Below are 17819 nucleotides of genomic sequence, written 5' to 3'. Positions count from 1 at the left end.
GTGAAGTTAACAGTCTTTTACTTGAGCTCAGATTATGCATCTCAGATGTCAGACAGCATGGACCAGACAACTGTTGGTGTCAGTCCCACTTGCACTAATGACCAGGTAGGTGGCTATGCTGTACTGGAAGGGAATAGAGGCAGGTCTGGTGGTTCCCTAGGGCACACAGCCACTGAAGATACTGAATAAATCTTCTCAGCTCACCAGTTGGGAGATGGACACTACAGTTGCTTTTCTTCAAGATGGAAAATCCCTCTGAAGTTATTTTTTTTCCTTTCACACAGACTTTTGTTGGATGCCAAAGGGCTCCACCATCTCAATGAATGTACATAAAAGCAGGCTGGCATGAACAAGAAAAAAATAAAATAATAAAACCGCCCACTCCACCCAGGCAGTCTGTAAGTTACAACTCTCGAGGAGAAAATTCTGGTTGTCTCTCAATGCCCAGACTCACATCTTTTGTTTTGATATTGTTTCTCCACTGCCGTCTGCTCTCATCTAGACAGGTTTTTGTTTCTGCTTTTAGTCTTTGGACCTTATCCTGCAGGAAATGGAGGTGAAGTCAGATTACAGTATAACCTGTTAAAACTGGTTAAACTTTAACCATTCAGACAGCTGTGTGTAAACAGTGACAGATTAATTAAATTGGTATGGATTTTCTCTTCTCCATACTGTAGGGATGCTGTGTCTTTGTTCTCTGTGCTCTAAGGTATGTGCATGACCTTAAGTACTACAGTACATAAAGCAATTTTCTGTCCCACTGAATAGCCATTGATTACTGATATTGACTGTCTGAATAACCAGACCTTTTAATATTGTCTCTGGTTTAGGAAAGCAGAAAATCCCAGAATACATCGGTAAAGGCAGATTCTGAAATGTCAGCTACCGAACTGAAACATGGGTGCAGTACTGGCCAAACAATGGAATTAATTCTGCTTTCCAAGCCATGCTGCTGTTTTTAGCCTGGCTAAATTGATCTTTTCAAGTGCATTTTTGTCTTTATTTGGTGATACTTTGTGTTGTGACCATCGGGAGTCTTTCAGTTGATAGTGCATCAGTCTTCAACTGTTCCATGGAATAAATAAGGCTTTATATTCTTTGTATTTGATATTTCTACAGTATGTCATATATATATACTGTATATGATAATGATTATTCAAGAATTTCAATCTGATATTTTAGTAAGTTATCAAATATACAAGTATCCTAAGAAAACAATGAGTGCAACATTCCCTATACCACAATATATCAAACTGTGGGCTGTATAATGTATTCTAGGGTGAAAAAGAAAAATGTTTCTGTTCTGCACAGTTACAGTTATTCCACAACAAACAATAGCTTAATAGCAATGCCAAATTCAGCAACAAAAAGTGCTATCACTGTCCCTACATGCTAAAAGAGTCTTTAAAAGTTTGCATTCTGCTGGGAAAGTCTGTGGTGTTTTGAGCTTTAACTATTTATTCTGTTATGCACATTTGTGTTAAAGTCTAGTTCACACAGGGCTAAATATCTCCAATGTGGACGTGACGGTTATAAAAATTAAATATTAAATACATTCTAAATTTGGACCTGTTTAAAATGCCCATTTCTTTTTCTCTCAGTTTATTTTATAATATTTCTTCAAGACATACACTAATATATTAAGAAAACTAACAATCTGAGTTTTGCAAAACTCGCATTTTTAAAAGGGTTTTCTTAAAAACTGTTAAAGAAACTGCTAACAGTAAAATGAATTATTAAAAAAAATGAATGACTAAATATCAAAATAAGGAAATTCCAGTATTATATGATAACTACGAAAACTGCTTATTATCACTGACAGCTGAATTACTAAATTACCTAATTACTGCTCTTAATTAGGGGTGGTAAAAAAGTTACATTTAGGCTTTTTTTGAGCCAGCAGCAGGAAGAGAATTGCATTACATTTTGGATTTGACCTGCTTCTTGTTGTGCCTTATGAATTAGGAATGGTTTACAGTTAAGCATATGCACTTTTAATTTAAAATATTGCTCTCAAATATTCAGTGGAGTAACTAGAATGCTTATTTGCCATTAGCCTTATGCAGGCTGTGAATATTGTACTAAATTAACCATAACATAATACCTAATTTTTCGTAACATATCCAACACTCTGTGTAAACTTTAAAAAAATTTCAGATATATATTTTTTCTCTTTACACCCTCCTGATGCCTCTTTAGATTCTTCTCTTTGGTATTTTTGTGACTCAGGTCTTAGGAAAACAGGGGCGTACGCAGTGCCAGAGGGGGTGATCTCAAAGGTTGCAGAACCCCTGCCCCCTTCACCCTCATTGCTGCTGTTCGTACTGGACCCAGCAGAGTTCAGCGCTTGAGCAGGGAGTCAGTTTGCACGTCAGAGTATTCTGTTGTCTGATTTGAACATTGCTCACAAGTTGCGTTTGGAAACACTGGACTGCAAAATAATATCGTTTTAATTACAATTGCTTTTGTACCGGTCCTGCCTGACGGCCTTCAAGTGCGCAGTATGAAAAGCCGCGGATGGTGCTTGATGATTGCGCCCGATACGCCTCTGAAGTGCCATTCATGCCGCCGCTAACAAGGCTTCCTGGCTGCACCTGGAGCAGCTGAGCATCTCTCACCAGCTCTCTCCCAGCGAGCCGTGCCATCGATACGGCCCAGTTCAGCCTCACTTTCCTATTGAACTTTCAGCACAAGTCTGCTGTTTCAAAGCGCCTGATATTATTGTCAGCTCCTGGATCATCAAGTGCCACCTATCACTTGCACATTGGTAGAAAATTAAAACTGATTTTCATTTGCTCTCAGCAGTGGAAAGACTAACATAGTGACCAGGGTGGTACTGAATGTAAAGCTGAATAATTCACTAGTTTATTCAAGTGTTATGTCATGGAGGCGGCCGTGATGTTATCTTCAGTGGTGGAGGTGGTTTAGTTTAATTGTTATCCTGAGTTTTTGCCACTTTTTTGGTGGTCCTGGTCCAGGTCTGAGGAGATACAAGCAAATGGACAAGACAGAACAGCTAATTAATTCTGACCAGAGGTGGCCTTGAACAGGCTTCAGATGGTCCTAGCTTCTGTCTAAATCCCAGACTGCCCTAAGGAAGGTCCACGCATTGAGACAGAGCAATATGAAGTACCTCCTGCTACAAGACCTCAGGTGTACCTCTTTCAAAACAAATCTTGCACCTTGTTACTTCTCTGTGTGTTACTGGTTCCTTTGTTACCTTGATCTGTCAGTAGTGTTGATTATAACAGCAGGCTTTCTGCATTGATGCCTATTTCTGGTGGTGAGACTGTTTAAAATACCTCTGTGTGAATTTGGTAAAGACTTGGGATACCTTTGTTGTCAGTAAGAACGATACATAGTTGATTGCTTTTCTTCGTTTCAGGGTAATGAGTAGAGCATTCATAGGCACTTACTCTTTCTAACGGGACAGTTTATACGGGCTTTGGGCCCTATGGTAAATTGCCCTGGCTTGACGGAGCTGGTGGAGGAGGAGGGGGTAGCTATGGGACAACAAATACACCACGGGAAACACTAAACACTGCAATTTAATTGAATCTAATGATAGTAAATGTATTGTATGTGAACATGGGGTTAAATATTGAAATGTGCTTTCAACCGGATGATGGTGGAAATAATAAATCAATAGACCAAGGCTGATAAAACAGGTGGTGGTAGACTAATTTCATTTCACGCGCTTCATATTTTTATATTAGCTTTAGCTTTCCACCTTGGATTGGATCTTTCATAGGGCACTTCAGTGTAACAGGGGCATTAAAAACGATCAAGATGGTTTATTTAATGAAGCCTAAGCAGGTCTTGTCACAGTCCTGTCACAGCATCCTAGAGATTGTCACAGCTTATGCAGAGCTGGCAGCCTTCGTATAATGACCATCAGAGTAAGAATAACTAGTTCCTGATTGAATATTAGGTTTTAAAATGTTGTTTTACACAGATGGAGCTCTTAGGTTTCATATGCATTTCATGCATATTGTTTTATTTTGCCCCATGTGTTCTGCAAAAATCAGAGTATGAGTGAGGTTGTAGCTTTTTGCTGGATGTAGATTTGTATGATTGCCTTCAGTTTAGGGGCTTTTTCAAAACTTTCCCAAGCAGATCAGGTTTCAGGTTTCTCCGAAAAGCTTTACGGAACACTACTCAGGGAGATGGGGTACTGCTTTTCTCAGCTTGGGTACCTGTGTTGCATCTGTGAATCTCATCATATAACGCTACCTGTAACTTGTGCCCCACCACCAACTCTAATACAGAGTAAGCCAAAATATTGAAATGTACCCATGATGGTTTCCAATAGTACCTGTAGCGACTAAGACAGGTGAAGCAAAATGCAGGGAACTAATGAAATCAAGAGTGTGAAGAAAAATCTTGTTGGTCCAGTGAACCCTGCAGAGATGTGATAAGAGGGCAGGACCTGCACTCTCAGCAGGAGCGGAGCAGGCTGCAGGACATGTGTGGGCACCAACAGCACTGTAACCATCCACTGCTTGCAAGGAGTGAAGCCCTTTCTGCCACAGCGCAGGGGCAGCTGAAGAGACATGGCTCATTTCAGAAAGGGAAAACAAAAGAGAGTTGGAAAGCAAATGTAAGACCTCTGGGGAATTTACCAGACATTTGCTGTTGGTTTTGATTCAGTCTCGGCCTTTTTTCCTGTGAAAAACAAAGCCCGCGCAAAAACTGTATTTGGCGACAATTAAGAGTGCGGCCATCCCTCCAGCAGCCTGGTTCCCCCCATCTCCCGTCTAGCACAGCCATGTCCTAACACTGCGCAGACACGGGTCGGCCACAGGAAAACACACAGCATCTGGTTTGTATTTCCAGCCGTGTTCCCTGAGATTCCCCGTAACTCAGCCGAGCCTTCAGCTTGACCTCCTCCTGCCCTGTACATTTAAAGGGATGTCATTTTGGGGTTTTGGACCCTACAAAGATTTGTTTTTCCGTTCTTGGTCAAACAATTCTGGTTGTTTATCTGCCTTGAAGGAATCACATTTTTCTTGCCACAGTATGACCCTTAACCCTCAGCTTCCTGTACTGTATGTCCTTATTTCCTGTGTAGCAGGTATTTGTGTCCTCCATACTCTTTATTGTCTCCTTCATCTCCCCTCACAGCATCAGAGAGATTGTTTCAGCTTGTGCAGCACCTTGTAATGACTGTGAGAGTTTAAAATCTTCAGTCCTGACTGAATATCAGCTGTTTTTTATGTTGTCTTACACAGATGGAGTTCTTATTTTTCACATGCATCGTTTTATCTTGTCCCATCAGCTCTTGCTTTTTTAAAATGCTTAAACAGTTTCGATTGATTAAATAATGAATTTGCTGTATTCCAATTTAAGGGCTTAATCTAGGCTTAATAACAGCACCCAGTGTGAATTATATCAGAACAAAATTACAGGAAATTTCTGTCAGGAAAAAATCTAACAGTGTAGAGAGATTTGAGTCACTTTTGTCAAGAAAGAAGCCTGCTGTTTTGATGACAAAATAGCACGGATTGCTTCAATCAGAAATCACAATAGGTGTTCTGCTTGTGTAAAGTATACATTAAACAGGTACAAAGTTTTTTGCTTGTCTGAACTTTGTTGATTGTGTGTTATGTAGTATTCTAATAACTTGATCAGGACATAGATAATTCAAACCTCTAAAAAATATTTGGCTTTTTAATGGATCTAATTGGCACTGACAAACTACTACTTTTGCTAAACCATTGCTCTCCAGTGAATGAATGCACACTGACTGTTCTGTTGATAAACAAAAAGGGACCGATGGCATCACAGACTGCTGGCTCTGTGATGTTACACGATCCCAGCTGCAGGAGCAGATTTTCATTGACTGGTGTAAATTAGCCTCCTTCGAAGGTATGGTTACGGCTGTTGCTAGGCAGCCACAGTTCGTTGCCAGGAGATTGTAATGACGTAGCACTCAGGGGTAAGAATAAGGACATTTGTACATCCATGAAGCAACACCTGAATGTAGAGTGCTCTGGTTCAGCAGCATGGCTGACATAGCGTGTTTGTAATTGATTGCTCAACTGATCAATTAATCAATCTGAGTGCTATGAATGGTACCTTTCGGATGTGGCCATGTTTTTTCTGCAGCTGCTTATTTATTCGACATGGGTTTCACTGGGCGTGACCTCCCCCCATCCCCTGTGGTGGCTTCAGCTTGGCTTTGCCAGCCTGTCAGGAGAGAGACCGTTATGTTCTTTGCTTTTTATACTGTACCAGAAAGTCAGTAAGCAAAGTGAAGCACTCTCCCTTCCTGGCCTCCTCATGAAGATTTCATTAACCTCCATCTCCTCCAGTGGAATGACCCTGAACAATTGTATCAGTTAGGTTTTCTGCGTGGGATTGACGCTATTGTTGCAATCAAAGTCAGGCAGCTCTGAACTCCTGATGTGTTGTTTGCCAGCATGGCCTTTTCAAAACCAGGGACCTGCAGAGAGGTAATCTCTCCCCACACCTCACAGACTGCTTTGCTGCATTGCGACTCTCCAGTGCTGATGAAGAGGAACTATAGGCATATGCAAATACCATAGACATTGCCAGGACTTTGGATCTTTTGTGACTAACTGTATAGGCCTAACTGTAGTATAAATGTCAATTACACACAGCTCACACAGCTTGTTGCTGCAGGTACTGCATGGGTACTAATATACAGTTTGCTGCCTTCTTCATCCACAATGATGTAGGACTGAAGGATTGAGTCTCTGGACTCGGGAGTTGCAACCTGTGAAAAATGCAAGTGTGTTTTCCTCTGTGTTAGATCAGTGTGAAAACAGCGGGCAAATGTTATATGATAAGGTTGTTGAACACTTTATAGCATTCTTTCAGCGCTCATTTGTAAAAGCTTTATGTAAAGGTTATAGTGACCCGCGTTTTCATGACTCTGGCACCTACTACAGTATGATATTCTGAGAAAACGTGGAGAGTGTGTGTTACGTAATTTAATTTTCCAGTCATGACCATGTGAGTAACTCCCATGTCCTTAACAGGAACAGAGACAGCATGTGTCTACACACTGTATATATTTGTGCTCTGTAATCACAATTCTCTTTTATCACACTTATCTCTCTGCATATGCAGTAGTTTCCAGTGAACTGTTTACCCTCTGTTGAGTTGTTCCTAGACATCTAGATTTCCATGAAAGTCTTTACACTTCCATTGTACTGTTCTTACTTGTGCTAGTTTCTCTCCAGCACTGTACTGGTAAATTCAAATGGCCCGTGAAGACAAACTGCACACTATGGAAATCCAAGACCCTTGGCGTCTTTTTACAGCTTGGAGAGTCCGCTTAAAATCCTGGTCAGCCAGGCTCTTCCTTTGTTGTTTAAAATGTCTCTCTGTTGGCAGAAAAAATGATCAGTTGCAAACCTTAACTGTACGCTGAATATTGCCAGTGTTTGCAACAGGCCGCAATTTCTCATTTGAAGGCATCGGCTGAAAATTTGAAAGGAAAGACATGAGCTTGATTACCCCAGAGGTCATGTTTAATCAAATCAAATTAAATACAGTCACTACAATTTCATCAGTATGAGGATAGGCAGATCCCCAGTCATGTGCTCTCCCAGGGAAGGATGGGTTGTAAACATGCCAGGAATCCAGTTGACTTGGCTTCCACCTGGTGGCAAAAAGAGACTTCACAGTGGTTCACGAAATAAAGTGCTTACTCCAGCTGTTGCTGTGATGAAGAAATGTAATTTGTAACAGCTCAAGTTTGAGAGATTTTGAAATAAGTGTAAAGTCCACAAAAGAAACAGAAAAGGACATTAATATCTGGTAAATAAAGGATAACTAGGAGTTACTAAGTTAACTACATAGTGAGGAAATTAACATACTACCTAAGCAAAAATCTCTCAGTTAATGGCTCTTTTAGTCAGTGCACTTTGTATGTGTGTTACATACATTTAAGTGCATGAGGTTTTTATGCTGATTTATTTCAAGAGAGCTCTTCTTTGAAAGTTCCTGCTTTTCACATAGATTAACTCCTGTTAATGTTAATGAAATGTAGGGCAGTTTGGACTTCTACCATGGTGCACTTGCAGAGCTACTGTACATTGTGAACATGAACTTTAACATATCAAGTTAGACTGCTGACATCTCAGCTCTGTTAGTCTGCCTTATTTAAGACTAATTCTGGAACCTCAGATTTCAGTAAATTCTTAAAAATGCTGATTCTTTTTTGTTTTATTCTGACGCTCTTTGTGCTTTTTCTTCCTGTCTTTTTTATCAGTTTTATGAGGTACTTTCCTATACAAAGACTTTTCGGGTGCGTAGATCTTCTAAAGGCATGGTGGTGCTCTAGATGTGAGTGTTTAGCTTAAAAGTTTCTATCACCCCTGAGACCCCAGGGTGTTACTATGTCTAGGGGGCACCTGGACACTAGACAGAACAGAATCAGAATGTCACGATGGTAAAGAACTCTGAGTGTGACTTCCAAAACGTTTTATGTGTTCTTTTGGGAATAGAATTGTATACAATAACACATTGTATCAGTCTGATTTTCACAGTTGTAATAGCCTGTTGAAAATAACTATTTTATTCATGAAACATAGGCAAAGACATATAAATAACCCTTATCAAGGGTAGGTTTTACCATAAGGTGTTGGACAAGTACAGTAGATCTTGGCTGATATCGCCTTTATTCTATGAATAAAAGAAGTTTGATATAAAATGTCTTGATTTTATTTATGTTTATATATACAATATGTGAGCTCTTTTGAAGTCTGTGTCGCTTTTTGATTCTGAAGTTTGCTGTAGAGATTTAGTTTCCAATGATGTTGCAGTGAAAATCTCCAATGCCATTGTACAGTACATGCTAGTTAGGTAGTGTGGGAAGATTGTGGTTTCAAATCCCAGGTGAGATACTGTTGCTGTTACCTTGAGCAAGATATTAAAGCAAGAAACTGCCCCAGTTAAACAATGTTTTATCAACGGGTGCAAACGTGAGATGTTTTGGATAAAAGCATCAGGCAAAAACAGTAATTAATCCTCACTCAATTTTCTCTAGTACTTTAGTTATAATAATAGTAATAATATCCATTGTAATAATAATAGTTTTAGTAGCTTTAGCAGCTGTGTTAATAACTATAATATTATTGATATCAGTAACATCATATAATCTTGTCATTGCTGTATTAAATTTCCATTGTATGACTGAATAGGCTTAGATACCTCCAGCTCAAGGCAAACAAGTGGAAAAATGGTTAGAAGTTTCCTTTATAACAGAGCAAAGCTGTGATCACTGGTGGGTGAGCGTACAGTAAGATCACAGGGAAGGAAGCTTGTGTTGATGAATCAACGGGATCTCACATTGAAAGCTCGTGGCTCGCTCTTTACCAGCTGAAATCAGGGAATGACAGAGATATTCAAATTAAACCCAGCCCAGTATAATCCTGTCTGAGACAAAAGACACCAGGGAGAATGTTCTTGATTAATTAGGAAACGGTCTTTCCCTAGAGTGTCTCTTGCAAATGATAGCGACAAAGGAGGAGGCTTTTCCACTGGCAAAACAGCACAGGACATCCCTCGGAAATTTGTCAGTTATTGCTGGAAGAGAATCAGGTCTGATTAAAGGCCTGTGCGCAGCAGGGGAGGGAGGTGTGTACATCTGTCTTTGAACTGTACTGGGGGGAGAGGTTTCTGGGGGCATCAGGGACAGGCAACGGCTTGTTGCACGCGCTCTGCTCTTCCACACCACTACAGAGTGCTCGCAGCACAGGTCAGGAGCAGCATGCTGTCCAAGATCTCCAGGCAGCGGTGGCTCTGTCGTGGAGAGCTGCAGTACCCACGCCAGCCGCCTGGGATTGTGCAAATCATTCCAGAGGCCAAAGGTGAAGGATCCCTCTCAAGCTATTTTTCCACAATGTAGTTCAGTGACTTTTTTGCAGTGTAATAGGAAAAGGCAAAGGCCTGTAAAATATAAAGACTTTATTCTTTACATGTTGATAATAGTAACCCCAAATGACAAAGGATTGAGCTGTGTAAAACCACTAGGGCTATAGATCTCCAGACGCCTGGTGAGTCTGTGCTTAGTAGAGAAGCTGAGGATGTGAGATGTGAGGACTCAATTCAATGCAGCCAAGACATTTTTGCTCAAGTCGTTTGCAGTAATGCTTGAGAAACATACTGTACGATCTGTCACCTCTAGGTTTTGCGACCATGTGTTCCTGGCCACCTTTTAGAGGCATTCTTCTATTCAAGACAAGGTTTGAAACGCAGCTAGAGGATCACACATCCATTTCAGAGAGAGTCCATTGTGTGTGCCTGCCTTCCATTAGGATTAAGCAATAAGTGGTGAACAATAACTTGCTGGTGTTACTTTCTCATCTAAAGGAAAAAACTAAAAAGTATTCAGTCAAAGGAATCACAGTAAGTAAGCACTTATAGAGTTCTATAAGCCCTGCTGATTAAGTATGAGATGGTTATTATACAATAAATACTGCACACGCTATTATATAGCAATTATGAAAATGAGTTATTTGCTCTACACCTGAGGTTCTTGTGAAGTATCCCATCCAGGCTCTGAGGTGGTACAGTATGTGTGACATGGTTCTAGTGTGATCTTCAGTTTCCACAGAGACAATATAAGGTGGTAGCAGGTGTTCCTCTGTGACTTCTGCCCTTTATGCCACAAGAGCTGTGACCTTCTTTTCCATGACATTTGACATGTGTAATGGTCCTGACGGTTTTCCAATATGCCCTTTTTGTTGCAGCTGTTCCAAGTCAATCTATTGATCCCCTTACTATACTGTATATTGCTGGAATTAAAAGGGGGACAGAGAGTAGGTGGATTTAAAGTTTCCTCGTTCCAGAAGTGATTAAAAATAGAATCTAGTAATTGCACATGCCATCTACACAACAACCTTATGACTAGTTAAAGCCAGATACATGTATGCAGTTATCTTAGACTGCAGTACCAGTTCTTAGCAGGTGGACCCTCTGTAGCCAGGTGGCTGTACCTACTAGACATCAGAGAGCGGACTAGACTATGTCTTGTTCAGTGTCATCGTTTCACTAGTAATACTGCGTTAGAGGGAGTTACTACGGAAGACAATTGCTGCTATCAAGAAAAAAAATGTTTCATGTGTATCTTGTAATTATGTGAAAACTCTCTTTATTATGAAATTGTATATTTTTGTAATTACAAGATAGTCCTTTATCGAGTTACTGCGACATAGTAAATTACCTCATTATTACGAGATAGATCATTTGTAATGTAATTATGCAATCATGTGCTACAGTATCTCATAATAACGAGACAACATGTTGTCTCGTCATAACGAGATAATGTTCTCATAATTACAAGATACACATGGAATATTTTTTTCCTTGATGGCAGCAATGCGCTTTTATAAGTCACTGAATGTCTTGTTTAGCTGAAAAACTGCTGAAGTGTTGTTTTTCTATGAATGGACATTTCTTTTTTTGGTTCAAAGGAATGCTGCATTAAAAACAAACAAAATAATTACGAGTAAACAGGACGTTCCAAGGGACTTGTCAAAACTTAAAACACCAATTTAACCCAATAAATAAATTTGTTTCAAAGTATTATCTTCTAGAAATCCTGTTCAGTCGCTCCAACAGCTAGCTTGAGGTTGGAAGGAAATATAAAAACTCAGTTCACTTGCTCCTCTGCAGCATCTCTGTGCTTTGCTTTATGGAGAACACTAGCACAGGATTAGCGCCACCTTCTGGCTCGGGTTGAAAGGTATTTCAGCAGGAGACAGTCTGTTCAAGTTCTCTGCATCTTGGAAGCCTTTTTGAAAATGCTTTGTGCAGACTTGAGCTCATAATCACAGTACATTTTAGGAGACAAAATCTGATCTGTATGAATAATTCAGTTATTCCTCACTGGAGTGAGAGTTAGAGTATGCTTCTGGCAAGGCCTGTTAAAAAGGACTATGTTGATCCTCTCATCTTTAAGTAAATCATTTATTCTAAGGTTTGTTTCATGAAAGCAGGTAATTGCTTAAAATAATCAAGTAACTCTTTTCTTTGGGGCATCTCATCCTTCATCAAATAGCCTTCCAGCACATCTTTGAGATATAAAAGAAAACCGGAGGCACCTGAAACAAAACCTTGCAGTCACAGGCAGAATAGACAAACCCCACAGAGCAAACCAACTCAGCACAGAATCGAACCCAGGACCCGAAGCAGTACTAACCAGGCCTACAACCATCATGCTGTCCCTGTTTACTGTAGCACGAATTTCAAAACCTTTTGCTTCAGTGTGATATTTTCTCACTTTTTCTTCTAAATATATTCCAGGTAACTTTCCAAAACTAGCTGAAATTAACCAAATGTTAATGGCTTTTTTGTGTCCACACTTTTCTGTATTGTGTTTCTAGATTTTTCCATAACTTCTCAGATAATAGGGATCTTCATATCCCAATCTGCCATTTGTGTAATCTTATACAATATCAGAAAACCACAGTGAGCGGGGAATAGTCACTGGCTCTGTGGCAGCTGAAAAGAGAGAAACACTGTCCTGTGGGTGATATACTGTATCTCCTTCCACATTTCAAAAGGCCTCAGCGATCAGACGAGCGTGACGGCCCTTTGCTTTATGTCATTTCATTTGGAAACCGTGTTCTGAGGTTGTCATGGCAGTCCTGTGGTGTTTTACTCCTGGTGCTGCGACCTAATTCCCAATAGAAGTCTGCACTCTGTCTCCATAGCGTAGGGACATGACCTACTTGTACTGTAAATGCACATTATTGTGCACTGTCTGGCCACCCGAAAGACCGGCCGGTATTAAACAATCTCATGACTGAGCCAGTGTGATCTAAGGCATTGTATTTGCTGGTTCCTTATATAATTCATTACATAATTTAGTATTTCAGGGCTTAGTGGAGCGTATTACTATTAACAGGTTAGCTACAGTATAAGAAATATGTGAGAATACATACAGTATACATTTTATACAATGCAAGTGGGCAGATACTCTAGACGATATTTCACCTAAATATATCAGCCTCAGAACTGAATCTGAATTCTCTGGATCAGCGTGTTGTTAAGTCTCTGAAGACAAATTATGTCCTTAATAATAAGAATAGAAATATTACTTTTAAAGTTCTAGTCCAAATCAGACTGTTCTTCTGTACTGGATGTAGCTCTACCGCATGGGAGTGTTTCCACCCTGTCGTCCTGCTCCCTTTCAGAGGCCTCGCCAGTGAAGGGGGGGCCTGTTCTCCAGATGGAGGGCTAACACGTGTCTGTGTGCGTCTGTCTCGGCAGCCTCGGTGTCCAGTGAGAATGAGGAGCGCGTGTTCCGGGAGCGCATGCGGCCCAGGAAGCGGCAGGGCGCGGTGCGGCGGCGGGTGCACCAGGTCAACGGGCACAAGTTCATGGCCACCTACCTGAGACAGCCCACGTACTGCTCTCACTGCAGAGACTTCATCTGGTGAGTGCGCTGTGTTCGGCCCACATGCTCCCCCACGCCGCTGCCAGCCTCGCCGGACGTAGCAGAAGCACGCACTGGTCTCGGCTCAGGGCACCGTCCTCACCCCCAAACCGGTTCAGTTCCACTTTAAAGCAGCCCGAAAGACAGTGCCTAGTTATTTGCCTGGCCAGACATACTTCGTACACAACAGACAGCCTGTAAAGTCATAGTAGAGTCCCTTTAGTCAGAAACAAACCCCTGTTTGTTCCTTGAAATAGCGAGATATCTGCTGCAATGATGTCAAGTATCTATATATAGTTATTTGGCTTGTGCTTTCATCCAAAGCGATTTACATTTGCACCCCTCTATACAGTAGTGCTGAGTATTTTACTGGAGCAGCCCAGGTGAAGCACCTCACTCAACAGCAGTATCTCGCCTGGAATTTGAACCTCTGACCTTCCAGTCAGGAGTCTAGAGCTCTAACCCCTGCTGCCCCATTCTGTTGTGAGCATGTCAAGGGAACAGTCACATTCTGCTGTACTGTTTTCATAAAACACTGGCACAAACTAAGACTTTTTCCCTCACATTTGTCTGTCCTGGTTTAGTAAATTAAAGCATGTGAGTACGGTGTCCTAACCTGTTTGCCACAGTGAGGAAATGTCTTCCCATTTCCTAATTCACAATTCAGTATTAAGATTGTCTTCCTAAGCAACATGTAATGTAAATAAATATCAACTTAATGTCTCTTATTCTTATCTTGCTTTATCTCTTCCTAAATTTGCACCATTTAGCTTTTTAAATCATATGTGAGATCTTTCACCAGTTAAACTACACAACAGACTGACAGCTCACATTTGATACAAATTAACATTAACCTGAGAAATGTTACATTTCAAGAATTATGTCACATGAAAATATAAAAAATGATGCACTAGAGGAATAGCAACTATTTTTTTTTTTTTAAGTCTTTATAATTATTGTTAAGTAACCAGTTATTCACTAGAGCTGTAATAGTCATGGGAAATGTATCAGTGCACCGATTGGATATTGCCAGGAACAGAATTGCTTACTACTCTAGAAGGTCATGTTGCCAGGTGGTTGCTAGACTATTGATGTACTGTAGGTTGCTAGGAGTGTTATGAGGGGGCAATGTGAACAGGATATAATCACTAGAGATAAACGTTTCCAGCAGGTGGCCATGTATAACTAGTCTTGCAGGTGCTTCCAGAAAAAAAAGGAACTGAAGACTAAAGTGTACACAGCATATTTAAGGGTAGCTTGCCAAAGATAAATCATTGTGGATGTTAACATGCTGAAATCCCTGCTCCATTGCTGTAAACATAGTAATTTTAATGAAGTAATTGACGATTCCCTGGAAGGATGTATCTTAACTGCAGACAAAACTAATCGTGGGGTCTTACTATGAGTCCAACCACACTACTGTATTTGTTGCCCCTTTGATTGGTCAGAAGTGTTGCTAACACTTGCTCATAATTAAAAGGAAAACATTCAGTAATTGTAATCTTGTTAATGACAATTGCTGGCACTTTTATTCCACAAATCTGTGGAAATTACCTCCCTGTTACATCTCCTGAATTAAATTTGCTGTAAAAACCGACCTGTAATCCCAAAAAGGATATACAGATGTATGATGGGCAGTTCATTTTTATCTCAAACTATCCCCTGACATTGGTAGCAATTGTAACAGTGCAGTGCAGTTTCTAAGAACTAATTTTGTTCTGCTAGAACCCAATAAAGTCAAGATGTTATCTAGCTCCTGGAGTGCCAAAGTGTTTGCGGGTGTGTTATCGTTGTGAAAGACCTGTGTGAGGCAAGGGAGTGGGAGAACTGTCCTGGTCTGACCTCTCTGTGGAGAGCATTAAAGGAAATTCTGGAGGAAGGTGGGGGAGGTAGGGGCGGAGTGCAAGGGGGGTGTAGTTTAGCTACGGATGGCTCTCCTTTGTGTTTGTTGTGGCTATATTGGGAAAAGCTTGAGGTTGGAAATGACACAGCAACAATAGCTGTTTATTTAACGTCTGTTAAAATGATTCGATACACTGTTTCTTAGCTGCTTCTGCTCTGATGACACTGCTGCAGCTTTTGACCACATGTTTACAGCTGAACTGGGGCACCGAGAGAGATGCTGGCAGCAGCATCGCTCACAGAGGCGTTTTAAGCTGCTTTTCTCCATTGCTACCAAAACTCCTGAAAGGGACACGCGCAACCCTCACATGTCATCAAGCCAGTGGCAGAACTCCCAGAGCTCAGGGGTTTCAGATGGGTTGCTTAAGCTGAAAATCCTTTTTGGGCTGCAGTGGTGCATTTTTTCGTGTTTAGGCTAGGCATCGAATAAAGACGAGTTTTACTGGCCCAGGCTAAATTGGCTTTGACCACTATGGACATTAGACGAACGTCAAAGAAAGGTAAACTTAAGGAAGCAGTCTGCTTTATAGGATTGTCACTTCATGAATTATTAGCCATGGTTTCAATATCAGTTCGTACAAATGAACAAATTCCCCAGATCGTGCATTTTTCCTTCTTATCGCAGTTGATGAACAAGGAGATGCAGCAGGATTTGTAACTTGATTCACCAAAGCTGAATTCCCAATAAATAAAATACAGCAAATAGCTTTTTTGTGTGCTGTCAGAGAAGGGAGTCAGATAGTCTCGCCCATCGTCCTTGTGAATGTGACTGCTGTAACTTCCACTCACGAGGCTAATGGCAAAACAGATTTTCCAACATGGTTTTTCCACAGGCTGATCTTTACACCATTTAGCCTTCACAGGATCTATTGATAACTGGCAGTAGCCCTCACGGGAACATGCTAATGGGAAACTGCATTTTTAAAGTATTTTCTCCTCTTTGTTATTCCACTCCATCTTTCTCTTGTACTTCTACCTCTAGTTTTCTGCTTCTGCGTTTTCTTCTGTTGCTGTATTTGGTTGTGGTGGCCGAGAGATACAGTATTTGCAGCCCCTTGGCCCTTTCAGAGGGAGTGTGGTGCTTGCTGGGAAATGATCGGCTCTGTGGTGCATTGGGAAAGCTGTTATATACAAAACATTGATAAGAAATCAATGTCCTTCATTGGAGTGGAGGAGAGAGTAATAACCTAATATCCAATATTGATGAAAACCTTTATTCCTTTAATGGCCATAAGAAAGCTGCTGTAGAGCCAGTCATGGCATTAGGCCTCCTAAGTGATTTCACTTATAAACTATTTCTCTAGTTTTTGAAGCTCAAATAAAGTGATTGTTTATGATGGAAGTTTTCAGAAAGAGGGAATCTTTTTTTTATAATTGGGAATTTTGTGCAACAATAACTTAATATGGCATCTCATGTAAAACAATATTACTTGGATAATATTGGACGGATAGATGTTCAGCTCTTCCATTTTTGTCTTGCAAAAAAATCCCTTTTAATTAACACCATATTATAAGCGAGCGGTACTTGGAGATAATTATGCCAGACTTTTTAAAGATAAAAGTATGATTCCATGTTATCTAAAAATCCTTGATTTCCAAGACCGTTTTGTTCTGTAAATCTGCCTTTTGGCTCCCTCTGCTGGGCTCTTTTGTCATTTCACATTTCTCAGGAAAGCGTTCCTGACCATCTGAACTACCGTACCAAAATGTGTGAACTATTGCACCACAAATAAAATATTTGACATCCCAGACTCCAATAAAGGATTTAGTCTCTGCTCCGTGACATTCGTCCCTGATCTGAAAGCAAAAACCTTCACAGTTGCCTTTCTGCTGGGATAGAGAGTGAGTCGACCTGGATGGTGGCATTCGGACTGGGATCCCGACTTTCTCTTCTAGGACACCAGTTGACCCATTTTAAACTTGCCACTGAAGTGTATGTACCACCACAGTTGCACCTGGGGAGTATCTGGTACACACCTGCGTGTGTTTTGGGAATGTCCTGTGGGTGACAGAGTTCTTGTGTGAAGACAGCTGCATGTTTTATTGGACCAATCTGCTTGAAGTAGCTTGTTCAAGGACCCTAAAGCAGCATCCCATTCAGGATCCGAGCCCATGACCTGCTGATCAGAAGTCCAGAACCCTGCTCTCTCTTCCACCCTGCTAGCCCACTGTGTAGAGCCCTCCCAAATCACTGTCAGTTTGCAGTCAAAGTGCCTTTCGATTGCAGGTCCAGCAGAAGGCAAAACATCTATTTGGTGAGGCTGGGTGAAAACCAAGATACCCTTAAATCGCATTTGGTGGCATTTATTTGAAGAGATTCTGCATATAGGAAGAAGTACAACTAGATTATACTTTCTTTATGTAAAAACAGTCACAGTGTAGTCAGATACCTTTTCTAGTTTTCAGAATTAGCCGTATTCTTTTGTGTGAGCTTGTGTCTTCAAATGCATTAAGATATTTTAAAGTGTTAGACATTCTTGCAAAATTGTTTTCTAATTCCAAA

General features: G+C 40.7%; 1 protein-coding gene across 1 annotated transcript in view; it reads left to right on the top strand.

The window, feature by feature from the left end:
• LOC102694770 (protein kinase C epsilon type) overlaps window positions 1-17819 on the top strand; it is a 128522-nt gene that overhangs the window by 62292 nt on the left and 48411 nt on the right. The window contains exon 3 of the mRNA XM_015362794.2: window positions 13249-13414. Within this exon, the coding sequence (XP_015218280.1) occupies window positions 13249-13414 (166 nt within the window). The remainder of the gene's footprint in view (window positions 1-13248; window positions 13415-17819) is intronic.

This window comes from Lepisosteus oculatus, chromosome 17 (assembly GCF_040954835.1).
Source record: "Lepisosteus oculatus isolate fLepOcu1 chromosome 17, fLepOcu1.hap2, whole genome shotgun sequence".
Classification (NCBI taxonomy): domain Eukaryota; kingdom Metazoa; phylum Chordata; class Actinopteri; order Semionotiformes; family Lepisosteidae; genus Lepisosteus; species Lepisosteus oculatus.
The sequence above is the reverse complement of the archived record's forward strand: the minus strand, read 5'-3'. Positions and strand labels throughout refer to the sequence as shown.